The sequence below is a fragment of the Sphaeramia orbicularis genome, chromosome 3 (assembly GCF_902148855.1).
Source record: "Sphaeramia orbicularis chromosome 3, fSphaOr1.1, whole genome shotgun sequence".
In the NCBI taxonomy this organism is placed as follows: Eukaryota; Metazoa; Chordata; class Actinopteri; order Kurtiformes; family Apogonidae; genus Sphaeramia; species Sphaeramia orbicularis.
Genome location: NC_043959.1, coordinates 57,673,463 through 57,700,726, shown reverse-complemented (window position 1 = coordinate 57,700,726; position 27,264 = coordinate 57,673,463). Strand labels below are relative to the sequence as shown.

Here is a 27,264-nt window from a genome sequence, read left to right as displayed (position 1 = left end):
AAGTCAGATATAAATATTGATTGAATATAGATAAGCTACTCAACCTGCAAAAGTATTGATTTCACTTTATGCTCGTTTATATGGTTAAAGTTCCTGGTGCTGTTTTACTGTGAAAATGTTTTATGCATTTTGTTTTTGTTTATCCATTTGTGTTCACAGAGGTGGAATTCATTGCAGGGCTGTGCTTATACCCATTTTAGATCCTTTCTTCAGTAGCGAAGCCACCAGGGCCGGGTTCTGGCAGCCGGGCGTCCGTTCTGAGCCTCTGTTTCCACTGTTTTCAGCTCTTTCCAACACAGCTCCGTGATCCACCAAGCAATGCACCTGGCAAGACACAGAAGCATTACCTTATACAGCTTTTATATTAACAAGGGAATATAGTCAGATAACGCAGTCATTACAATCTAAAACCACTACTTCATCAGCACAAAAGATACAACAATGACAGAAGTGGTAGACATGTTCACAATTATTAATATAATAACCAAGCTGACCTATTTTCTGACGAGTTTATATAATTCAGTGATCATTTTAAAGTGGGAGGTGAGAATCACAAAGTAACTTATGACATTATCATGATGTACCTTCTATGACACAAGACAATCACAGTGTCTTTTTAGCTGCAAGACAAAATACCCCTTAAAGGGGTCATATTTTGCTAAACCCACTTTTATTAGTCTTTGGTTCATTTATTTGTGTATTTGGACCATGATAGTTCAAAAAGTTTCAATTTGAACCCTCCAGGTGCTGCACAGCTATCTTTATATTCATTTTCGCAAAAATCGAGTGGATTTCTACAACCTGTTTTATTCCTGCTTAATTTTATGTCTATAACTAGTTGCATCACGACATTTGCACATATAAGGTCAAGACTTCTGATGAACATTTCTCAGAGTACGACATAATTGTTTGTCAGCAGCAGCGGTTGTAGTCCAAACTGAAATATGTCCAAACTTTGAGCCAGTTATCTAAAATGTTTAGTTGTTGGTTGAACAGGACAGAGCAGCACAGTCAGCAACCTGGAGGGGGTGGGGCATGAAGTGGCTCATTTGCATTTAAAGGGCCAGCACTCAAAACGACCTTTCTGGTGTCATTACTCAGAAATAGGGTTGAAGATGGACCTGTGGAGTTGAATTAATGAAGAATTCAGACCCAAGCAGAGCATTTACAGTTTATGTAGACCATAGGGAAATGTTTTAAAATGCATAATTCCATTTAAAAAAAAGCAAAATATCACTCCTTTAAAGTGAAAAAAACAGGAATTTTATATTTATTCATTTGTGGTGTCAGTTTCACAGAATTTAACAACTGACATGATAATGTAGCTACAAAAAGCATATTAAGTCTCAGCTTCTTTGACACACATTCCTACAGACTGAGATGTTCATGCACATATGTGCCATGATTTCAAGAAGCAGGGAATCAGGTGAGTCAAACTGGTGATGTGTTTAGAATATGTGCATGATGCATTTTGTAATAAAAATATTATTATAATAATTCATATGGATATAGGATCATAATGAGTCGCAGCAAAGTTGCAGTTTGCAAACAAATGAATCCCACTTGTTCCACCCTCTTCCTCCAATTTTATAGTAGCAACAGTGGCTCTGAAAACGTAAAAAAAAACCACATGCAACATGGTGACTCTGTGAAAGATGAACTTTTTCCTCTGTAGATATGACTGTTTTAGTCTAAGGCAGGGGTGTCAAACATGTGGCCCAGGGGCCAAATGCAGCCCGCCAAAGGTTGCAATCTGGTCTGTGGGATGAATTTGTGAAATGCAAAAATTGCACTTAAGATATTCACAAAAATTTTAGTTCAGATTCCACATACAGACCAGGAAAAATATTAGTATAATAACCTCTAAATACTCATACCTCCAAATTTATCTCTTTGTAAATGTAAATATTTTCATGTAATTTCCCTGTATTTACACTAAAACAAACTATCATTTCACAAAAAACTTAAATATTCTGAACAAATATGAAAAACCTGAAGTGTCTTAGGAGATGTAAGTGTAATTTTAACAATATTCTGCCTGTTATCAAATATTTTGTGCATTTGTAGATCCACTGTGATGTGTAAGTTGTAATGTGCATGTGTAAATGATGAACTGAAGCATAATATTGTTAAAATTGCATTTATTTTTCTTAAGAAATTTTAGGTTGTTCATGTTATTCACATTGTTTTAAAGGACAGCTTGTAGATGTAAACATTTTCACCATGTAAGGGAAGTTTGGAGCTGACATTATTTATATATAATTATGTTATTCTTTTTACTGGTCTGGCCCCTGAACTAAAATGAGTATGACACCCATGATCTAAGGTAATGAAAACACAGTGATTCCTGTTGTCAAGTGATTTACACCAATGAAAACACAATTATGGTGAATATTATATTCCATTCCTGCATTTCAGCTTTAAATGTTTTCATATCAGATGTGACTGCAAGTTGACGTCCTGTCCCAGATCACAGCATGTGATATTTGCTCTGTTTTGACTAGAACTGCTTAAATACAAACATGTGTATGATACTGATTTTAGCTTTTGCAGTAAAACACTTCTCCAGTAATGTCTACCTGTATGGACAATGCTGTATACAAAAAATATCACTATTAGAGCTGCACAATATATCGTCTGAGCATCGTCATCGCAATGTTCATGTGCACAATAATCACATTGCAAAGTCCTGCAATGAAGGAGGCAAATTAACTCAACATGTTCTCATCTAATTTCAACCTTTTTCAACCATTGCACGCAGTGATCTAGCAATCACATTCGTTCTTAATCAGTTTGCCAAAGTAGACCACACCCCTGCACATGGAGTGAGTCACTGGTAACAACATTGAAAAATGAGCAAGAGAAAATCACCAGAAATGAAGACTTGGTGCCAAAAAGCAAAGCAACGTCAGTCATCTGGAATTATTTCAGCTACAAGAAGGATGACATTGAAGCACGTGTTCTGTGTCAACAGTGCCTTAACTCTTTCATGCATAGTGGTCACTCTAGTGGTCACTCCAGTGGTCACCCCAGTGGTCAGTTCTTCTCCAGCTGTTCTCTTGTATATTCATGGGTTTGGTTGTTTTAGTTCCATATCAGCCAACACAGTGGACACTAATGCACCATCCCATAATAATACACTGACATTCAGACCATTACTGTAACTGTACTGTTCTAGATAAACCTGATCTGCACTAACATGTTTGAGTGGAAATCAGTTAATTGTTAGCCCTTTTTTTTTTGCATACTATCTCTATGAAGTGAGTAATAACTAGCATTAAAATTTGTTAAAATGTGAGAAAACATCAGATTAGCAGCATTAAAAATGTTTTTATTTCATTGTTTTCATATCACTTTCTGATATTGGGATTTAAACATGTTTCTTTACTTCAAAAATATGATGCACGGACATTTTTGTAACTCAGTGAAAAAAAAAATTGATTGCATTAGTTTTTTTCATGTCGAAGGAGGAATAAAAACACTCAAGAAAAAAATCTTGACTAAGGTTCTCATAATTCATGCATGAAAGGGTTAATGCACCTTTTGCCACAACGAGAGGTAACACAACTAATTGGTGTGACCATTTACAATGGCACCACACAGCGATTATATGCCCATGAGTATTTTTTTTATATCGCAATATATATCGCAGGGTTAAAAAAAATTGCAATACCAGTTTTTTCCAAAATCGTGCAACCCTAATCACTATAACTCTCTTCTTCATTGCTATAATACCATTTGAATAAAAGAACAAAACTCACTATATCTGCGTCTCCATTGAGGGCAGCAAGGTCCAGGGGAGTCCGGCCCTGTCTGTCAGGTTGGTTCAGGTCGGCGCCCGCCTCCACCAGAAGCTGCACCGTGCCTTTCTGGCCTTTCAGACAAGCCCAGCTGAGCGCAGTGAGACTGTCCTGATCAGTGCTGGACAGAGAAGCTCCTGGGTCCACATACACAAATAGATTGTTCTTACAGTATGTAGTACATTCAGTGAACTGGTTTAGATGACAGTAGGTGGTTGTAGTGGGTTTGCTCACCCTTGGACAGCAGCAGGTCCACAGTACTCGTGTGGCCCTCGGAGGCAGCCAGCATCAGCGGAGTGCGACCCTGTTTGTCAGTGACGTTGATGTCTGTACCGTGTTTAAGCAGTAACTCTACAATCTGGAGAAAAAGAGGAAAATCAGCCAAAAAAAGGGGGAAATAGGACCAATGGCCCTGTGGCTCATCGGCATGTTCTACCAAGAAAGTCCATTTATGACCTATCAGCGCTCAATAGTAACTATATTGATATCTCTGACCGTTAGCATTTTATAAGCAATCAAAATACGACCCATTAAAAGTAAACTCAAATCTTCGGAACCTGCTTTATCCTCACTAGGGTCGCGGGGGTAGCTGGAGCCTATCCCAGCTACTTATGGGTGAAGGTGGGGTACACCCTGGATGAGCCGCCAGTTCATCGCAGGGCCGACACAGAGATGAACAACCAATCACTCTCACATTCACATTTATAGGCAATTTTAGCTTGACCAATTAACCTATCAGTGCATGTCTTTGGATGGTGGGAGGAAGCTGGAGTACCAGGAGAGAACCCACGCAGACACAGGGAGAACATGCAAACTCCACACAGAAAGGTCCCTGGTTGGAATCGAACCCAGGACCTTCTTGCTGTGAGGTGACATTTTAATATTTAAAAAATTCTTCAAAAATTCTTGAATGAAAATTGCTCAAAACCGTGAACAAATTTTGTAGAAATTGTCCCCAGGAAGATACATTAAAAAATGTAAATGAATCCAACCAGTAGTTTTGGAGAAGAAGATTATTGAAATCTACAGGGTGTCCCATAAGTCTCCATACATAGGAAAAATAAACGTTTCTTGACATAAACCATTTTTATTTATATAATATGCTCTATATGACTGCCATTTTGTTGGGAACACATTTCAATGCGTGTCCTCCACTGCTGAAGAACTATAAAGAAGAAATATAAAGAAATACATGTTAGAACCATATGTATTATGTCTCCTATGTATGGAGACTTATGGGACACCCTGTAGACATTGGTGACCTTGAGTTTGACCATTCAAGGTCACTCAAGGTCAAAGGTCATGGACCCAAATGAAAGTCCATATATGACTTCCTATCAGTGCTCAATAGTAATTATATTGATATCTCAAACCATTCCCATGTTATAAGCCATTAAAATTTGGACCATTATAAGTAAAGGCAAATGTTTAATATTTCAAAAATTTGTAAAAAATTCAAAAACAAAATATCTCAAAATTGTGAACAAACTTTGTAGACATTGTTCCGAGGAAGCTACGAAACAAAGTTGAAATTATTCTGACCAGTAGTTTCATCGGAGAAGATGTTTGAACAAACTGCTAACATAGACTCTGCCGCCGCCGCCGGACACAGCGCCTTCACAACAGCTCGTGGCATATCGGCCGGTGAGCTAAAAAAAACAAAGAGCTAATTAAACCTGAAACATTTTACATGGACTTGTCACCTGTGTGTGTCCATGTTTGCTGGCGCTGAGCAGTGGCACCATCCCTCTGCGGTTGGGTATTTCTAGCCCCGCCCCTCGCTCCAGAAGGAACACGACCATCTCAGTCCTCCCTCTCCCTGCCGCCGCGCTCAGCACTGACAGAGAGTCGGCATGGAGATGAGACAGCGAGGCGGAGGGGAATTTGGAATTGACACATTTAGGAGAGAAGTAGAAGCAGGAGTGAGAAACTGAGAGAAAAGCAGTGCTGGTAATTTCCATATTCTATTTGATTCTAACACAGGTGCTGCTGCAGCTCATCATATCACATCCTGGAGTAATATGTCCTGCTGTAATGTTCTTCACTGAGGCAAAGTTATGTTTTAATATAAATCTGTAAGTACTGCAGATCAAAATTGCTCAAAGACATCTTACTGACACCAAAAACCTGCTTCATGTAATGCTCCTTTTCAAGTAAATATCAACGGGGAAAAAAAAACCCACTATAACTTTGCACAGTGCCAAACTTGCAAACTCCTAAACAAGCACGTGATAACTGTGACAAATGATGTGCATTGGTTCTTTTTTTAGTAGTCCTTCAGCTAATTGTGCAGCTGAGGACAGAGGAAAGGTATTGATGCCATTGTCTAGCCTCTACCCTTCATAAACAACAGCACAGGGCGTGTGCACGCATGCTTCAGTGAGCAAATCAATATAATAAATAATAATAATGTTGCCTTTAAAAAGAAATTATTATCATGTATGATACAAAAAAATGACCTCTTGTCTTTATTTGGGGTGACTTTGCGCAGCAGCACAAAATAGTAACAAGGTTAGTGAGGCTGTTGCTGCTTTAACACACAAACTTCCCTGCTGAAAATAATATTCTTGTTCAAGTGGTGATTGTAATTCACACTCATTTAAAAGCTGTGATACTGTAACTACCACTGACTTGAGCAACTGCAGACGCTGAGCTACAAACACAGACCCAGTAATCAGACTTGAAGTGACATCTTTGGTTTATTATTGTTTTATTTTTGTAAATGGACTGTAAGTAAATACTAATACTGAATATAAACATAAGGCCTAGAACATGCAAAGATGAATGTTTGAGGCTATTAAGCTCTGGCTTTCTCCGGTTCAGCACAAGAGGGAAACGTGTAATAGAATTATACTGTAATGCAGCAGTAAGCAGAGATACAGGCTTCATTGGACATGCTCTCAGGAAATGGACCTAACAAAATTCTGTATGCAGAACCTGCGTCTGTGATAGCGGTAAAAGTCTGAAAATTGAATAAATGTGCCTGGACAAGATATTTGATGTGATAAATTTAATATTCAATTTCTGATAAAAACAAAAACTATTTATAATTGAATACACTGAATGATAATAACCAGAGCATCCTTGTATATAAAACCAGTAAGTTTAGGTTTTTGAGCCGAGCTGCACCTCAAAGAGCTATTTAAGAAGTATTTATTTCATATGTATTCATTGCAGAGAGCAAGAATGTGCCTGAACTGCAAACCCTAAAGCCCTTGAGCATGACTCTCCAGCCAAAGTGATGGACAGAAAGAGGTGAGAAAGCTAAATTTATCTGACTGATAGAAGAAACGCACCCGTTTCTCCCCAGAGAGAGTCGTGAGAGTCCATCTGCACAGCCAGCTGTTCATCTTTCAAGTCCAGCAAGCTCTTCACAACCTGCAGGAAAACAGTCCTCTGTATTACCGCACCGAGAAAAAACCAATGCATCCGCAGACCTTGACCACAGGAAACATCATCTAATAAATCCTCTGTGTTGTGTTCTACATAAATGAATTCCTGCATGCTGTTAAAAATGATTTCCTCATATGTACCTGTGTGTGTCCCACACTAGCGGCAGCTGTGACCGCCTGCTGGGCCGCCTGTGTCTTCCCGGTCACATTCTCATTGCCGTGCGGCTGTTGTGGGTCAGCTGGGTTCTCTGATCCCCAGTCCTGGCCCAGCAAGATGTTGATGATTTCTGTGTGGCCCTTTAACCCGGCATGCACGAGTGCACACTGGCCATTCTTATCAGCATGGCCCACCTGGCACAGAGGGGTACACAGAAGGACTTACAATACTGGTCCTGGTCAGTGTTTCGTAAACGGTGGCCTAGATCAGCCCTGTTTATGTCATCTGTCTCCCAGAATAGAAACTGAAACTGGTTAATGTGAAACCAGGGCTATTGAGGATACCACTGGTGTGAAGCTGAAGAGAGACAGTTCTGTGTCAAAGATGTACATATGCAAACCCATCCACACCTGCAAACCCACATTTGTCTCTTATTCCTCCTGCACAGAAATGATGCCGACTTCTGGGTGAATGATATTTATTTAGTGCCAGTACCAATTGTTTGTGATCAAGGAGACACATGTTTGTGACTAATACAAATTTATAAGAAAAATGCAAATCAAAATTTATTGAACAAATGATATAACATGTTATTTGTAAGAAATAATTAACAAAAAATCATTGAAATGTCTTTGAATGTATGCTAAATTAAAAGAAAGTTTCTCAGTATAATGCAATAGAAAACAAAAAATGTAAGTTTTTTTTTTTTTTTAAGATGTTTTCATTATTCATATGCAGCTTCACCGCTAGGTGCAGCTAAATGCTAATGCTGCCAAAAACTGAACCTTACACCTATGAAAGTTTTATAATTTTTTTTTTAAAAAAGCATAAAAACTGGTGGGTGCTGCTTCAGAACAAAAAGCAGCATATTTTTACATTCATTAATTTTACTGGATGAAAAATTAACAATGGAAATATTTGGAAATTACTTAACCCATAAAGACCCAGTGCTACTTTTGTGGCAGCTCTCAAATGAATTTTTCTCTCTATTTAACTTTTCTTAAGTGATTTACTGCCATTTATAATCATGTTATCCTCTGTATTTTGCATTTTCCACTGTAAATCATGTATTTTCTTAAATTTAATTTCCTACATTTAATGTAGATGTTCATGAAAACTTAAGTAAATTCAAAGGTTATTATATCAAAACAGAGAAAACTGAAGAAAAGTCACATTTTCAGATATCATTAACTGAATATAAAATCAAGTGTGTCCATCCACTGTCACTGACCTAACTCCATGGGTTTTACTGGTGAATCAATGTTATAGAAGATGGCGGTGTTTCCACATTCACTACAGAGCCTCTGAACGTCCAAATGGGTCATATCTGATGACCATGAAAAAATTACAAACTGCATTTTACACCAATTATTTACATGTACTGATAGGATTCGTGGATCAACACTGTAGCTCAGTAGATGATTTTGGTCACCAGTGGATGTTTGGGTCTTTATGGGTTAATGTCAGGTCCAGTAATTGTCCAGGCTAATAGGTGGTTGATCCCTACTAACCTTAGCTCCTTTCTTGCAGAGCAGGCTGACGATGTCCGTGTGTCCTGCAGCAGCGGCCAGGCAGAGTGGTGTCATGCCGCTGTCTGTGGTTCCATCTACAGGTGCCCCCATCTCAAGAAGCAGAGCTACCATCTCTACATGTCCCAAGTGGGCGTGGACAGCTAGGATGGGGGCACGACCTACCACCTCCGTACACCAGGTCACACTCGCCCCCCCTAACATCAACAGACGGCTCACCTGTAGGATGGAGAAACAGGTCCATTTCTGAATGTCCAAAAACCATAGAACATATTGCTCATTAACATATATATTAGTAGCATATGGTCCCTTTATTAGTCATTATGAGGCATTTATTAATGTTTCACTCTGCAGGTCTAGGTCACTAACACACTCTCCATCTATGGACTCCTAATTACTGTTGATTGATAATGAGGGGGAAAGTAACTACATGACTTATAAACACTAACAGTAAATATGAATTACAATGGTTCCCTTTTTATGGGTCTTATAAGGTGGCACATGAGAATATAAACACTGCAGTTACGAATTTGTGTGCAGAGCCAAATTTATATGTTTCAGTTGGGCTTTAATTTTTATGTGTGCTTAAATTCTACCTTTTAGTTTTTTATTTTTTGTGTTGAATTACAACTTTTTTACTTGTAAGATTCAAGTCAGCTGTTAATACATGGTCTTCTATTATTTATGTAGACAAATAGACAAGTGGTGTTTGGCCTCATACATATTAAACTGGTGAAGGAGACTAAATGTGGGTCTAACAGGACTAAACAGTTCTACTTGTGACATCTGGACCAGGGGCTCACTTCTGGGTTAAACAGTGAACGCATCCGTTTGCGAGCTAACAATGGGTCAGCAAATGCAGAGGCTTAACGGATGCAAAATCTGTTTCTGGGTTCGTTGTGTTTGTTAAACCATCGTTTGCTCACTATTTGTGTTGAAGGGTGCACTAAACGGGTGTGCCTCCGCTCCCGCTGTCATCTGACAGCATTATGGTTAGAATGAAGAATTATTAAAGGCCATTTCTGACCCTGGACCTCCTCCCTTACCCTCACCTATCTGGATGGACCTCCTCACCCTCATCTGACTAGATGGATCCCCTCAGCTGTCTGCATGTGCCCCCACCCTACTGAACTAAATTGAATTATTTACACACATATATCGTGCGTCCGGCTGGACGTCTAAGGATGACCTGAGTTATTCTGCATTGGTGACTTTATTAACAGACCTCTAAACGGTCAATGTTGGTCGTAACCATGGCAACAACAGGACAAACAGATTGTACAGAAAAATTGAACTCTGCTCTGTTCCTCTAATCCATGCGCTCATATCTCATTACATGTGCACACACGCGCATACATGCACGCACACACACACGCACGCACACGCACACGCACACACACGCACACACACCATACCGCTCTCATTCATTCATTCATCTCTCAAAGCCACACACACTCTGTCCCTTATTATAAAGTGTCCTGAAGTTATCTATATTTATCCATAAATCGATGCAGAGAATAAAATTCAGTGAGCAGATCAATCCTCACACGGTAAATTACTTTTTATCGGTCCAAAATGTCCATGGGAAAAATCTGATATCATCAAAGATATTGTCAAACTTCTGTTAAAAATCTTCTTTTTGAGATGTAAATAATATTTCAATGGAAATACATGACAGAAACAAGAAAAGCACTCATAGAGCACAGACCTCCATCAAGACAGATCCCCCCATCACCACCAAAATTTTATCATTTCTTCCTTGTGCCAGTATCAACATTTCCTGAAAATTTAATAAAAATCCGTCCATAACTTTTTGAGTTATCTTGCTAAAAAACAAACAAACAAACAAACATGCAAACACACAAAGCAAAGTGATCACAGTACCTCCTGGCGCAGGTAATGAAGTGAAATGAAGCTACAAGAATATATCCTCATTCGTCATTAAAATCAGCCCTGCAACGAGGAACTGGGCAAGTGCAGACTGTTAACCAACTAGCCCAGAAACGGATAACGCAAAATGTGTGAAATGGGCGCATTTTGTGTTGCACTGGGCTGAACAACTTAACGAGCCAGTGCAGAAACGAGCCTCAGGTTAATTATCTGCTATGTGTTCATTCTGGAGTCACATGATAACCCAGCAAATATCATCCAATCGCATGAGAAGGAAAAAATTTTAACATTTCTGCTTGGCTAAAGGACGCAGAACTTACCACCTGGTGGCGAATCTTTAATCCTACAATGAGAGCCCAGCCTCATGTCACCTCCACAACAAAGGTTTTAGGAACCACACACACCCTCATTTTATGTAACAAAACACAGTCACAATACCAACCTAGTAACTCTAAATTAAACACTTCCATTTCAAAATATGCTTCTTATTCTTAAGTGAAGTCTTGCTCATAACTAATCCATTAATTAGGGGACTTGTCTGGGTTAATAGGTGTCAAACTATTGCCAATTAATTATGAACAAGATCTCACTTTAGAAAGAAGAAGATTTTCTATAATGGACTAATTTTGTGCTTTTCTTTCTTTTCTTGCTTTTTTCTCTTTAACAAAGGAAAAGACCAGGGATTGAACTTTATAAGATCCATACTGAGCACAACATATTTATATCATAATTCACATACAAAGCTATCTTACTACCAATAAGCAGTAAATAATGTAAAACTGTTGGTTGATGGCCTAATGATTGTAGAATAAGGCATTACCCAGTGCAGCTAATATATGTACATGCTAATAGACATTTAGTCAATGGTTAATATGTGCTTTTTAATAGAGTATAAAGTAGTACAAATAAAAGGCCTTTTGCTTGTATGAGTGTGTTTGTGATGCAGAGCGCGTGTGTGTCACCTTGATGTTCGGTGTGTAGAGGTTCCTCAGGGAGGCCAGGGCAGCCGACAGACTGTCTGTGCTGCAGTTTACCCACATGGCCTGAAGAACGCTGGAGGACACCCCTGTCTTTTTACTCAGACCCTGTGAGTATTTGACGGAGTGAACAGACAGAGAGAAAGTGACAGAGAGATTTTGCTTCTGACGCTGATAACACTGTGTGGTGCAGAACTGTGTCCCAGGAGTACTGCACTGTGGGTGTTTATGCATGTGAATTGTGCTAATGTGTGTGGGTGATGATAGGGACCAAGGTTCACTCACTTCTGTGTGTGAGTTGGTATGTGTCAATGCTTTGATATACAACAAAATGCAGGATCTTGCTTATTTGAAGCCTACATCAATGACAGATTCAGAATGATCTAAGTACAATCTGCTGCCTTCATAACCTTCAGAATAAGTTAGACACGTGGAAGTAAAGCTTATGTTACCTTGAATATATGAGCCTTGAGGATGTGATGTCCCAGTTCCATTGTCTGCTGTCGGTTTAACTTGCCCTCCTGTCTGGAGAACATGAAGGCAAGCAGAGCATGGCCACTCCTGCAGAAAGGTGGACATACAGTGTAACAAATCCAGTACGAAGAGAAAATACCCACAGGATCATAATTGTCACATTTGTGTATTAGATGATGTAGAAATGCAAAGTAAGTTTTATTAATGTGTACAATTTATCAGAACTTTTCAAATGTGCATTCCAATTGATAGGAAAATTTAAACACATGTAAAACATTTCACATATTTCACAAATGTACACATCTCATATTTTATCTTTTATTGTAAGTTTAACTTGAGCTTCATAAATTTGATTTTTTTTTTTTTTGCTTTTGGAAAGATAATAATTCGTGATCCCCAAAAATTAATGTTCTAAAGTCTTATTTGATAAAATGAACTGAGCAACCAACTGATTGTAATAGTTCAATAGTTCAAACAGTGTTTGTTTGAGAGTGTGTGCGTTTATCTGACATTTACTCAAATTAGTTTGTAGCTGCATTCATTTCACAAAGCATGCAAAATGTGTTCTAATCAAAAGGTGATGATCTGTTCTCTTCTCAAAAATGTCTCACACTTTGAGCCTAGATGTGTCAGATGTTTTATGTGCAGCCTGCATTTGTGGATTTGTGCGGAACTCATACTGTGAATAAAGAGCTGATTTCTGCATGTCAGGCTATGCACATACATTTAATGAATGTGAAAGAATATCACAAATACAGTATATTTAGCCATTTGTATGTAAATAGATGTTTATGACAGTAAAAACCAGCAGGTCTGAAGCTGAAATTATAAATCTCCACGCAAAATAGTGATTCAGACTGCGATGTGTGGATTTGAAACACAAATTAAAATGCGATGAAATTGCTTTGTATTTGTGCTTGGATTTGACAACCCCAAATTATTCAGCTATTGTTGTACATCACCTTATTGTTGTTTGGTGTAATAAGTTATTTTGGCAATTCTGAGACTAATTTTGCTAGAGTAAAAACAAGATGATGTGTATTCTGCTGTATATTCTTGACATTTGTGGAAAGAATCCTCTCTGTTATGGTCTTTGACTTCTTGTTTCACCTTGGGTCACAGAGAAAGTCAGTGCTCTCTCCGTCTGCTCTCCAAACAAGCCACTCTCTGAAGGATGGATGACACAGCATTCTGGTGCCATCCCTGCGTCTCACCTAAAATTACAGCAGAGAAAGGAACTTTCTCAAAGTGCAGCCATTTGGTGAGATTTCCCCTCAGGTAAGCCTTATAAGGAAAGACATCTATATTGCTAGTTTTAGGCCCAAACTGTGTTCTTAACAGTAAATCATTACAAAACACATTGAAACCATGGAGACAAAGGCATAAATCATTGTGTTCCCTTTCATACAGTTATATCAGAGCCTTACCATGAATCCAGCCAGACTGTCTAATCTCTGCTGGAAGTCCTTCCACTCCAGCTCCCCCCTCACACTGCCTGCATTCAGCGCCCTGAACATTTGTTCATCAGTCAGTGGGTGCAGAGACGCCAGTGCCACATTTAGCACCGGAAGCACCCGTTCAAAGACCTCTTTATCCGGAAAGCTCACACGACACATCAGCAGGTACACCTAACAGAGATTCAGACATCATCAGTATTTGTTTTTTAATGAATGTCAAGCTTATCTCTGAACAGGCTGCAAGTAAGCCTGTTCACATTGTATTAAAACCCCTTCCCCAAAAAACAACTACTTAAAACATAGTTAGTAGATCTCCTCATCCTGTTTGCCAAAATTTGGATCATCATTATTTTCATTCTCAAAAATTTGGTATCATTTTCATTTAAAAAAATAAACTACTGTCTTAAATACTTAATTCTACTCAATGATCCGTACTGCAATTTATGCACAAGCTCTTCTGTTTAACCACTACTGTCCATTATCAGGGTGTAGACATTTTTATTCACGCCTCTTGAGCTGCTGATGTGCACCTATTATTCAATCATTGCATCGTCATATTTCTAAGCCTTTGTTTGTGTAATAACACATCTGTTATCTTGTTTCACACTGTTGCTTGTATAACATTGTGATGTGCCCGTCATTTACTTTTTGTGTACTATTTTTGCCACCATGTATAATGCTGTAATTTTCATCCTTTATTGATTGAATCTGAGCAGTGTGTGTGTACTCAATTCTTCTCTTATTTATGAAAAACAAGCATGGACAATGGTTGCTGCCTGTGTATCTTTGTGGTGATTTTACGGGCATTGATTGTTTCACCCTAAAGTGAGATGCAATTTCACAGCAGATAACTCACCAGGATGAAATGAGTGTTAAGACTACAAACTTGATACGCAACAATTATTCTGTACAAGGCTGACCTCTGACAGGGAGACGGGGACCACCAGGTAGTTTCCTCCTTTCAGAGCCAGGTGGCCCTTATGGAATAGATCCAAGGTCAGCTGCAGGTAGAGGATGGAGCCGTGACTCCGTGTTGACAGGTGGCTGCTGAATTTGCTGAGGAGCAGCGGATCGGGGGCGGAGCCCGTCGGTGTGGTGACGTTAGCGGCGACATGAGTGCTGCTGCTGACCCGGTGATGGATGTAATCACTCAGGTCAGCTCCCAGATCACTGCTGTCTGGCAAGATGTCCAGAGAAATGCCAGAGAAGGGCAGGAGGGTGGTGATTTCCTGAGGGAGATGAAAAGAGTGGAAATACTGGAGCTGAGTATTTAAAAAGACATCGCAAACCACAGAAACAGGTTGATATTTAAAGATTCCTTCGTGGTACGTTCATATTTTTGGTGTATTTGCTGATGAAAAATTAAAAGCGCCATAATCAGGACCCATTCCTCAGATGCTGTTGCCTCTGACTCACACAGAGCCATGGGATACAGTACAGTAAATAGTGTGACAATGACTCAAGCTCCAACATTGCTCACAGGCATTTATCAGATTCACATTTTGTCTCTTCTCTTGCCATCCTTGACTGCTTGAAACTGGTCAAAACCACCTATAACTGACAAAAAAAAAAAAAAAAAAAAAAAAAATCTATGTTATTACAACTCAGTTTCCTATTAATGAAAATAACAGTGTTTTAATTCAGCGAAGTTGTAGGCCGTGGGCCACGTAACGCTTTCACATAAAATATCCAGGTTGTTATATTTCCTTTGAGGCAGCTGGTAAAAAAAGACAATGGGTGAATAAAGATCCAATTGAGAATTGTGGATTCTGTTAAGGAGGAATAATATCTGCACTGTTTTTGTTTAAATATTGGTATTTGATGCTCACTGATTTCAAATGAATCATGAAGAAAATGACCCCAAATGTGTTTTGTGTATTCCCAAACACTAATCCAATTATGTAACCGGCTGGCTGGCTGTCAAGCTCCAGACTCCCTGCAAACTCCCAGTAGTATTACCATCCATTCAAGGCCTAATCCATGCAGCATTTGGAGACTTGGCTTTGCGCTTAGACAGATGCATCCGCTGTTTGGTGGGATTACCAACCAGATTGAGAAAATACATCAGACTGGAGAAAGAAACACTGCCAAATGCCACAGTGTCTATACCATAGTGTTAAAAACATAACTGAGTGGAGAGTTAAGAGAAAGGGCAGGTTGTGGGTGGCCATACCTAGTGGATGGGTGATGTGATACAAGGTTTGGTTCGCCCAAAATAAAGAAACTGATTTCTGCACTTTTTTTGGCATCTAGCCGTACAGATTGTTCTATTGTGTTTTTTATGCTTACAAAACAAAACAAAACAGGTAAGAGGAATTTCTTTGCTTAAAGCCTTAAAAATCACCTATAAATAATTCAAACAATCCAGTTTTCACAGGAAATCTTTGTATGAAAGAAGTTCCACCGAGAATCGTTCACAGCTAGGTATGTTGATTACCCATAGTAACCAAACGTCTCCCCAGACTCAGGTTTTCCAAAAATATATTTTGTTGGCTTTGGCTTTTACTTTGCAGAATGTCTGTTTGACACTTTGATGCTTCTCTTACATTCATCTCCTGAAGGAAGAAAGTTTCTCTGTTCTCATCAAATATTTGAATTTAAGGCTTGAACCTAAAAGCAGGGTTTGTGACAGCACAGAAATGGTGGAGGTGGTGGAATTGTGATAGTCTGCAACTTTTGCAGGTCTGATGTGGAAACCTGAAGTCATCAGTGCATGGAGACTGACAGTGGAGAAGCAAGAAACAAACACCCAGCATTTAGGAATGGACAACTACAGCATTTGTATATTTACCGGTTCCAAATTTGTCAGTGAAGGTGAAACTTAATAAGCATTTTAATTTTACTTTTATGTGAAAAATCCATATAAAACTCAATTTATGATTCAGAGTAGAATATTCTCAGATTCACAGACTGAAGGGGATTTTCATTTGCATATTTCAGTGATGTGTCAAAAACAGACACACATCAGGGACATATATTTCAAAACCTGGCAAACCGTAGTTAGAAATAGGTGATAAAATATATTTATCTGGATGAAACAACCATTTAAGGAGATGTACTGCAAAGGAAATAATCCCACTCACCACCAGCCCTGTCCTGACAGTGACCACCAACTTGAGCCAGAGAGGAAACTTGGAGATTATTTTGGTGATGAAGGTTGCAATGGTGTCACCATAGTCTGGTTTATGAAATTCTGCTTCATTAAGACTGTCAATTAAAATGATATAGTCCTCTTCAGGTAATCTTCGTTCTGAATCAACAAAAAAAGAAAAGAAAGCACAGGTTGGAACACATTAAAACACCAGAAACATCTGATTTGTTCAGCGAAGAGCAGATAATAATGAAACATTGATGGTATGCCAGTTTATCTAGAGCATCTCATGAATGAAAATGGGTTTGTTTCGCAACAGCATATTCTGAGAAAAGTACCAACAGCTGATATTGATTATATTCTGCTGAAAGAGGCCAGGGACCTTTGCAGTTTATTAGCTTGAAACTGGACATATCCATCATGGTTCACATCATCTAAGCTGTCGTTGCAAGCCTGTGCCGACTCATACACTCAAACACGAGGGCTCTCAATTTTTTTCTAACCTGCTTAATAGAGATAGAGTAGACAAAACACTCCTCTTCTCAGACTGTGGAGGGCCCAGTCATAATAACGCATCAATCTATCTGACTGACTGTATGACGAGAATCTGAGCTGGCTAATATGCCTGTAACCTTCACAGCCTCCCTCTCCAGAGTATTTAGTGACCTTGAAATCCTGTGGGAGGCTGATGATTCACCAGGGCAAAAATAACACTCATCATTTCCCAATGTAAATGGTCTAACATCTGTTTCACACTCAAATCATTGACCTTAACTAGAAAAAATAATCGATGGGCCCATCACAGAGTCCTTAATGAGCTATTTCACACAGGAGATAGCAGCAGGCTTCCTAATTGCAAGCTGAGGGAGGCAGACAGTTTTCTACCCTAAAACGGATACTATTTTAAACTTTAAAAAGGTCTTTAAACTTGAATATCACATTTGTCTTTTAGTGTGTGCATGTGTGTGAGGACTTTATTACCCTTGCGCAGACTGGCGAGGGGCTCCAGGACACCCTTCCTGAAAGCAGCGATGGGGTCTTGGACACAGGAACGCAGACTCAGCGCATTCTGTAGGTGAGGCTCTTGGACCAGCAGCTCCCTGTAGGGGGTGAGCTGTGGCGCTCTGGCCAGCAGGGCGGCAACACTGTGAACAAACTCCGGCACCAGGCAAGTGTATGTGTTGTCAGCTTGACAGAAATGATAGGCAACCACCTGGCAAAAGACAGAAGCAGGGAAAAAACATATGATTTTGTTGGATATGTTCATTTTGCAAAGTCTAAATGTATGTGCATTAATATTAATAGTATGATTCATATGACAATATTCCAGTTTTCATATGGGTCATGTAAACAGTATATTCCTCTTGTGTATTCTGAATTGAGGCCTTGTAAAGTGCTTTGGGCACCAAGAAGGTGTATAAAATGCACTATATAAGTGCAGTCCATTTATCATTTTACCATTAGACTTTTTTTTAATGAATTGAGCAATTTCAGACGGACAAACATGATATTGTGATATTTTTCTGCCTCATGGTTTATCATCAGCTCTAGCTAAAGTAGCTGATGATAAGAAGCTGCATGCCTGTATATCAATGGTATAGGCTGTTTTCACACAATGGACCAAGTCTATCTTGATGTAGTAAAAGAAGTAAAATAGCACAAGCCACTTTTCCATATGTGAATCTGACAAACATGTTATGACATCATTAACCTGAATATGTAAACAAGAATTGGACATATATATATATATATATATATATATATATATATATATATATATATATAATGGAATATTAATTTTCATTTGCCATGAAGAAAAGCATGGTGGTGCCTTACAGTAAGACAACAAAGGTTCTGGATCCAAACCCAGAAGTCTGAATGTTCAGCCCATGTCTGTGTGGGTACTCCAACTTCCTCTCACCAGCCAATGACACGCAACTTAACATATTAATTGGTCAATCTAAATTGCCCGTAGGTGTGAATATGAAAGTGGGTGTTTGTATACGTCAGCCCTGTGATGAACTGATGACATGTTTAGAGTGGACCCTGAAATCTCTCGCTGGCAGCTGGTAGATGATAAAACTATATTTGCATTTGAAAACCATTAATGGAACAGAAGAAACAGAAGAAACAGAAGAAGAAAAGAACACTGAAAAATTGGATTTCTATGCCTTGTATCTATTTGGAATTTATTTGTATATGAATTATTTAGTCATTTACATCCCTAGAAGGAAAACATAAAAAATGAAAAAATATGAGGCCAAATAAACAAGATATAAACACAGAGAGGATATTTGTAGAAATCACTGCTGAGTCACCGCATCTTTACTCATGAAGCTTTTCTCAGTTGCACTGCACTCATATTACTACAGTGAAAACAAGTTGGTTTATTCAGACAATAAGCTAAATGGTAAATAAGGCTTAAGATTACACATATCAGTTCTAACTAGTGGGATTTTAAAATGCAGGAACCAAACCAAACAATATCCTGAAACACACATGTACGCTGACGTAAATGGGAGCTGATTGTCATGTTGGATGAACAGGAGCTTTATTTTATCTGAATATATAAATTGACCTCCCTACTGGCTTTAAGAGTCCAAAGCCTAGACCACATGCAGTCCACATGTAAGACTATCATTGATTTTAGTTTTGAGCTAACATCCTCCATCACAAGTAGTCTCACTAGTTCCCATGGAAACTCTTATTGAGGCCAAGTTAGTAAATTTAGCAGCTTCCATGTCATCTCTGTGATGCAATCAGCAGCATGTTCTACATGTGCCCAAAAAGAAAGAAGAACACTGTGTCAAATATGTGGCCCCCTCCCCAATTTACAACTCTTTAAAAAAGGAATGCTGACATGTCTTTATCTCTTTGAGGAGGGAAATGCTTTTATGTGACGGCATTAATGGCTCCCTGCAGAATCATCTATGATGCTGTATTACTATGACTGTAATTGCAAATCTGGTGAGAGAAGAGCAAACGCATAAATGATAATCTAGGGTATCGACACAGTCGTTACAAGAAGTCTATGTGACACATTCTTTTATATAAATATACTATCTTGTCTTTGTGCTTTCAGGTGTAACTACAAATGAGTCTGTATCTAGCCCAGCAACAGCATCACGATGGCTAAACTCAAGCACTGTGTGGTTCAGGGTTGTCTAACTGAGAAAATAGAGTTTTTGTCTCAAATGAAGTTATACTCTGGGATTATGTATATGTAAGATAGGACACCATTTAAACCTTCTAAAGTAAATCTACAGTTCTATTGATATACATTTATATTTAATTATGCCACTCTTTAAATATAGTATTGTTTAATTCTCATTATTTGACAAACTTTTGCACGCCTAACACAAGGGTTAACTATTTGTACAACAGACTGGATTTAGGTCCACACAACATACAGTATATAACCAAATGTTTTGTGACTTACTCTACTCATGAAGCAGTAATTAATGATATCACAAATAAGAACAAAAATGGTCATTTTATTAAGCCAACAGAATTAAAGATGCTTTGGTGATTCACTGCTCTTGGTTGTTTCCTACATTGTAAATGAGCGGGTACAAATACAATGTGCAATGCTCTAGATCAGTGGTTCTTAACCTGGGTTCGATCGAACCCTAGGGGTTCGGTGAGTCAGTCTCAGGGGTTCGGCGGAGGTCAAGACACACACTCGACTCATTAGTCGGCTGTGTGTGTCGGGCTAGGTCCGTGTATGTAAACAAACGGCTTCGGAGACTCTTTCTCTGATTGACATCCAATATATGCAGTGTATTGTTGTTGCTTATAGCACTACAACACAATCTGGAAGTGTTTATAATCTCTTCCACTCGTCTGACGATGAATTATTTGAGTATTTTCCACATCGTTGTTATGACTTTTGCTACTTCCTGTTAACCACGGAGGCAGCCATGTGTAGCGTTTGTTTACATTTTTTGGTCACCGCACTGGTCAGTTACAATCATGTGACGACCGACGCACCGTCGCAGATGGAGAAATCGTATTACACTAAAGCCGAGCTAGTGCCGTAATAAGGATGCTGGACATAAAAACGAAGAAAAGGAACAGACTTTGCTGTGAAAATGACATGAGAGTGGCACTTGCCAAGGTGAAGCCACGCATTTCTGAACTGGTCTCTCAAAGGCAACAGCAGAAGTCACACTGATTTGCAGTAAATATTCATTATTATTGTAGCCTGATGGAAATTAGGTGATGGGTGTGTGTTAAAATGTTAAAAATTATAAATAGTATAAATACAGTAAGTTCATTATTGGAATACAAAAATTAAAACCATTTCAGTGTGGTAGTATTAAAAAAGGTCATGTCTTTGTGAAAAGGTATGTAATTTGTTGTGAGTTCATGCACTGTATTGGTTTTGTTCTTTGAACACAGTGATGTTAATGCACGGTTCATTTTGTGCACCAGTAAAACATATACCTGTGTCTTGAATTTGGAAAAAAATCATATTTTATTTTTTAATAAAGAAGGGTTCGGTGAATGCACATATGAAACTGGTGGGGTTCAGTACCTCCAACAAGGTTAAGAACCACTGCTCTAGATTCTAAGGTCATTAGGAAATGCAAACTCCCCAGATGTACATATTTGGAATGGGCCTTATGTTGTTGAAGAAATGGAAAGAGTCATTTTCTTATCCTATGTGTAAGGTTATTAGTGCATGTTTTTAACAGAGAGTTGATCCTACAGCCTGGAGATCAGCTGTAATTATACCTATTTTTAAAGCACGAGAAATAGCCTGCATGGATATATTGACTTTTAAGTATTATCTTTTTTCAAGTGTTGCTGAAAAATGTGTAGGAGGACAGCTCATTAGGCATCTTTAAAACAGTGCTTTCAGTCTATACCCCATGCACTTTGTTTTCCAAGCAAATCATTCCACAATAGACAACTTTTTCCTTGTTTATTTCATTCATTCATTTAATCCTCTGAAGGGTCACGAGAAACTGGAATCCATCCCAGCTGCCATCAGACAAAGGTGGGGTACACCCATTAATTTAACAATGGAGTCCCACAGGGCTTTATATTTGATCAACTACTCTTTACACATCAACAATCAGTACTCAGCATGCATTAGCACTGATATTCAAATATATGAAACTCCTTACAATACATGGTGGGTTTCACCCTAAGTCCAGCAACCTGAAGCTGTACATGAAGTGAAAGGAGAGAGGCCAAGGACTAGTGAGCATCAGAACCACTATCCAGAAGGAAACAGCAGGCCTCCACAAATATATCAAAAAGATGGACCCCAGTGATGAACTGCTAAGTGAATGCCTCAGACGACAGAAGCCCAGTAAGGAGGAGGAGCCAGAGGGGCTATTATGGACAGACAAGCCCATGCATGGCACTGGCAAATTGAAGAGATGGCTGATGTAAATAAAACATATACTCAGTGCCAATGAAAACGCAACACTTGAAGATTCTTTTTTTAATCAATGAGGATTTTTATTCCATAAGCTCTTTGGAATTAATCATAGGCCATTTCTATACAGTAAAAATAAAAAAATCACATCCAAATTTGTTGACAAAAAATAAGGATAAAGAAAGAAACTCAAGGACCCCCAAAACCAAAAGTCACAAAGCGGTCCCGGAGGTGCTGCAGCTCAATGTAGCGGTCCTGCTGTGGCGTGGTCACACGTGCTCGTCCAGGGCGAGGTCTGTCTGCAGTTGAGCCAGTTTCTTCATGCCTCTGTTGCATCCTGACTATGGTGGACACATTGCATCCAAAATGGCGCGCCACCTGCCGAGCAGAGATTCCGGCCTCCAGGAGCCCCATAGCATGGCATCTGTGGTCACGTGTCAGTCTAGGCATCGCTGAGTTATTGCAAATGATTTTCGTGTTTTTCAGCTTGCCTTTATATACAGAACATGAGCACTCCTGAACTGACCACTATTCCTTAAGTTTAGCAGTTCATAGCTGAGCAATGAGAAAAACAAGTCTTATGAATGCAGACAAGTTCATTCAAGCGTGACAATAGCTCAACCCGTCTCAGGTTGTTAAGAAATTGTCTGGGATTATCTTATACAGGTGAAACTTAAACATATTGATGCAGCTCAGGAACAATAAAACACATTCAAGTGTTGCGCTTTCATTGGCACTGAGTATACCAGAAGCTGGAAAAGGGTGGACTGAAAGATAACACAGAAGTACTACTCATGGATGCACAAGAACAGGCAACAAGATCAAGAACAAGAACACATGCTGACAGGGAAGGCACGCATGGAACGATGTAACCAGGTGAGTGTACAGGAACATCTGTATCTGTACCGAATATGACTGGAGGTCCCAGGGTGAAGATGGGACACACCCCTGAAGGTGATTGAGAACAAAAGAGCCAAGATCTTGTGGAACTTCCAGATCCAGACTGACTGGATGGTGATGGCCAATCAGCCTGACATAGTGGTGGTCGATAAGTATCAGAAGACAGAGGTAGTGACAGATGCAGCAATCACACAAGTGATAGCAACATCAGGAAGAAAGAACACGAGAAGCTTTAGAAATACCAAGTACTGAAAGAGGAGCTGGAGAAAATGTGGGGTGTGAAGGCAATACTGGTGCCAGGAGTGACCAGGGCATGGGGGCCAGTAACCCCCCAAGCTGGGTGGATGAATCCAGCAGATGCCAGGAACAAGAACAACATATGAGATCTACATCCAGAACAGCACACTCGAATCAAATCAAAGTAACACGAAACACAAAACAAGAGGGGACATATCCTCCAGATTCCCAGGTTCTGGAAAACACTTCCAAAAGATATATGACACAGTGAGTGAAGTAATCTACAACTTAGTTAAAAAGTAACCAGATGTGTCATCATACCAAGTTAGGACATGCCTTTATCTCGTTCTGTCAGTGTTTGTCAGATTTGTGTACCTTCTGTTTTTGACTTAATTTTTGTCTTATGGGTCTGCACTTTACTACGTATTAACTGCCCATGTTAATAGCTCAGAAGCATCTTTATGAGTCATTTGCATTGTCTTACTTTGCGCGGCAGTTTGCAGATTTGTTCATGCTTTGTCTGCACAACACTGTCTTATATTCATGGTTTACATTGTCTTATATTTGTAATCTTTCTTCTCAAACCAGCTGCTCTCCATTTCTGTATATGCTTGAATAAATCTAAACACTGTCTTATATTCATGGTGTGTCTGCTTTCCCTGATACATAAACCAGTCTGTTTATGATTCTTTATAGTCCGACGGTATGTTTAGTGTTTGGGTAGGCCACTTACCCTGTGTGACTTGATTAGCGTGTTTATTGCTACTAGTATTATACCTAAAAATTTAATCCACACCTGAGAAAATATTGAGATGAATACTTAGATATGATTTTTGCTCATATTGCACAGTCCTAACTTACTGCCAAGTTATTACAATTATACAAAAGTGACTAAATTGGATCAAACTGAAATGAATCAAATCCATTGAGGATATTTTGTGAACACGTTCAAGTTAAGAGATTAAATTCCTCTTAAAATCTGTTTAGGGTGAGCACTGGGCTCAGGGATGTAGTCGTGATGGTTAGGTTCAGCATTTATGGCCATGATGGAATAAATTATTGGTGTCCTCAAACGTGTAAAAACAACAAACGTGGGTACCTTGGCAGCTAGGCATCTGACAGCCTCCTTCCTCTGCGCTGTACTTTCACTTGTTCCTGCAGCAGCGTTCTGGTTGGACTGGGAATCGGTTGGCTGTTTGGAGGCTGCTTTTCCTTGTCGATCCCCACCTGAACAGAACGCAAAACAACAACAAACATAAAGCTGCCATTACACTTGTTAGAAAACGTCTCTGGTGTTAGCACGGAAACGTCAGAAGTGAAGACTATGAAGAAACAATATTCAACAGCTGTAAGTAGTTGGTTCATCTTAAAGCAAGAGTTCTAAATATGATATTTTTCAAAACCACACTGGATAACACTGGTCAACAACAAATTTATTGTTTAAGTTTTTTGAGCTGATTTAGGATAATTTTGGTGTGCTGAATCCAAAAATCACATTCATTTTGCTCAACCAGGTCAACTTTCTGAACTATGCTACATATTGGCTTTTTAACATTTTTGCTTACATTTATGGGCATTTTCACATAATATGATACTAAATTCTTTCATATTTCTTGCAATAAACGAGTTCTGAAGATTTTACTTTTGCCAATTTATGATTAATGTTTTTTTAATATTACAGGTGAATGAAATGGCTTCGACTAGAAGATCTTGCAAAAATAAGCCTGACGTATTCTGCTACATCTGCGGTGAATACACCACTGTACCTAACAGGAATCAAGTCATAAGTTTCATAAAGTGTGCTTACCAATCTTATTTTGGTATTAATTATTATATTTTGTGAGAAGATCAAATTTTTCAAAATCAAATTAGCAAAAAACCCTGACCTGATTGAGAAAAACAGATGCCATTTTTGGATTTAGCGGTGCAAAATGGTCCTAATTCAGTTGAAAAAACCTAGACAACTTGCAAAAAACATTTTTTTGTAACCCAGTGTTATCATTTTATATCTCAAACATCAGTGCAGCGTCTGTTAAATGTAATTTAAAGAGACAAAAAACAGAGCAGGTATCAGTGAATAATGTAATGTTGAAGATAAATCAATGGCACTGCATGCTTTTAGAATACACTATTCACAGAACAATATGAACCATTGTTTTCTCTAATTGCATTTTGCCTGTAATTGGAACATAATGTAGTTACTGAACAACAGGAAGACCATTCTTATTTTTATAACCCTGGGTGTGTCATATTTTATTTTAAAAGCAAAACTCACTGCTCACCAGCACACCGCAGCATGCAACACGCATTTCTAGTGTAATGCAAAATCTAGCTGAAGGAAGGCTTGCTGATTTTGTTTTCTCCAGACAAAAGAACAGTTCCAGTGCGACTCATGAAAAGAAGAAACAACAATCTCAGTTCGCTGCAATCAGCAGAGAAACCTCAGGGGAGGACTTGAAAGAATAGTGCATGACTCAGTTACAAACCTCTTCCCAAAAAGTGTTATTTCTTTCTCAATATCCTACAAGGATCTGACCTTACAGCACAACACAGAATGCATTCTTCACTATCTAGCATCCCATTTCTTTTGTTACTCTAAAGTGCTACAAGATAAGCAGAAAAACATTTGTAAGCATCGTGAATATGGGTGTCTCACATTTGGGGGAGGAGCTGGGACTGTGAGGGATGCTGGTCCCTCCCTGTGGTGTGCGGATGCCATGACAGCTGAGTGTCAGCAGCTGCCAGATGATAGCAGTTTTTCCAGATCCTGCGTTCCCCACGATGACAGCTCCTCGTCCCTCACAGCTACTTGTTTTTCTCAGGACCTCCTCCAGACGTATGAAGAGCCAATCCCGTCCCACAAAGGGTGTGTCCGCCGTGATGCCAGGGACTTCAAACAACAGCGGCTTTAACATGATGTCAGCTTGTTTGAATGGAACCAACCTCCCTGGACAGGGTGGAAGAAAACAGTTAAAGCAGCTTAAACAAAAATAAAGAGCTCATTTTGTCAGTGATACTGAGGAAGTGCACATACTACACATGTTTCATACAGGTCCACAGATGTTTCTGGACCACGCTATATTTATACAGTGATTTTATCCTGAGGTCAACCCACACAATACCTTTGGAGTCATCACTTGTGCGTCCAGCTGTGTTGTGTTTGCGGACAGAGCTCCTATGTCCAGCAGCCCTTTGGTTGTCTAGATAAGTCAAATCCTCCAGTCTGGTGGAACTGGTTGCTGTAAAAACAATACAAGAAAGAAATGGATTAAAAGTGTGAAGGAGAAAGAAACACATGCACACACCACACCATACCAGTCTCACATTCAACGCTCTAGTCATTTATGGTAACTATGGAGATAGAAGACACAAACATATTTTTTGCTCTCAAAGATAAATGCTCAGTGACCTTGAGGGAAGAAAAGGAAAGCAACATCTCACATCTTGTAATATTGAGCTAACATGAATCTGCTGTGAAATGTGTACTGCTGTGTCACATTGTCAGGACACCACTTTAATGATTTGTGAAAGCAAGTCATCAGCTGTAATGTAAATAGTGAACTAGGATAACTTGAAATTCTTTCAGTGACTTAGTAAGCCACATAAAAGTGAGCATAATAAATGCAGTAAAGAACATAAGGTACTCAAGTGCAAGGAATGAAAAGAAACAGTTGTTCGCTCCCACATTCGCCTATTCGTCCACCCACTCACACTGCAGAGTTTACAGGTCAGCCAAGCTTTCTTTCTGCAGTGTTCAAGACAGTTAGCTGCATTTTGAAATGAAGTCTGCAAATAATAAGGACATAAAGTATACCTATTTGGTCTTTTGCGAATACTGACTTTATGTTGCCTTTATTTCTATCATCATAGTAATATTCTGCAAAACAGTGTCGTAAGAAATACACCAATCAGTCCACAATGTGAACTTATCTGATGCAATATCCTTTTTATTGTATAGATATTTTAACATG

At 39.0% G+C, this 27,264-nt stretch overlaps 1 protein-coding gene across 2 annotated transcripts in view; it reads right to left on the bottom strand.

Annotated features, from left to right (window-relative positions):
* Positions 1-27,264, bottom strand: part of LOC115412643 (protein TANC1-like) — a 54,326-nt gene that overhangs the window by 9,196 nt on the left and 17,866 nt on the right. For both annotated transcript variants that reach the window (XM_030125259.1, XM_030125266.1), the window contains 17 exons: positions 26,416-26,532; positions 25,950-26,240; positions 24,393-24,520; positions 17,749-17,980; positions 16,760-16,926; positions 14,597-14,905; positions 13,647-13,847; positions 13,330-13,433; positions 12,198-12,306; positions 11,731-11,853; positions 8,861-9,097; positions 7,334-7,543; positions 7,097-7,178; positions 5,504-5,637; positions 4,035-4,158; positions 3,762-3,937; positions 192-324 (listed from right to left, as the gene is read on the bottom strand). In XM_030125259.1, the coding sequence (XP_029981119.1) occupies positions 192-324; positions 3,762-3,937; positions 4,035-4,158; positions 5,504-5,637; positions 7,097-7,178; positions 7,334-7,543; positions 8,861-9,097; positions 11,731-11,853; positions 12,198-12,306; positions 13,330-13,433; positions 13,647-13,847; positions 14,597-14,905; positions 16,760-16,926; positions 17,749-17,980; positions 24,393-24,520; positions 25,950-26,240; positions 26,416-26,532 (2,877 nt within the window). The remainder of the gene's footprint in view (positions 1-191; positions 325-3,761; positions 3,938-4,034; positions 4,159-5,503; positions 5,638-7,096; positions 7,179-7,333; positions 7,544-8,860; positions 9,098-11,730; positions 11,854-12,197; positions 12,307-13,329; positions 13,434-13,646; positions 13,848-14,596; positions 14,906-16,759; positions 16,927-17,748; positions 17,981-24,392; positions 24,521-25,949; positions 26,241-26,415; positions 26,533-27,264) is intronic.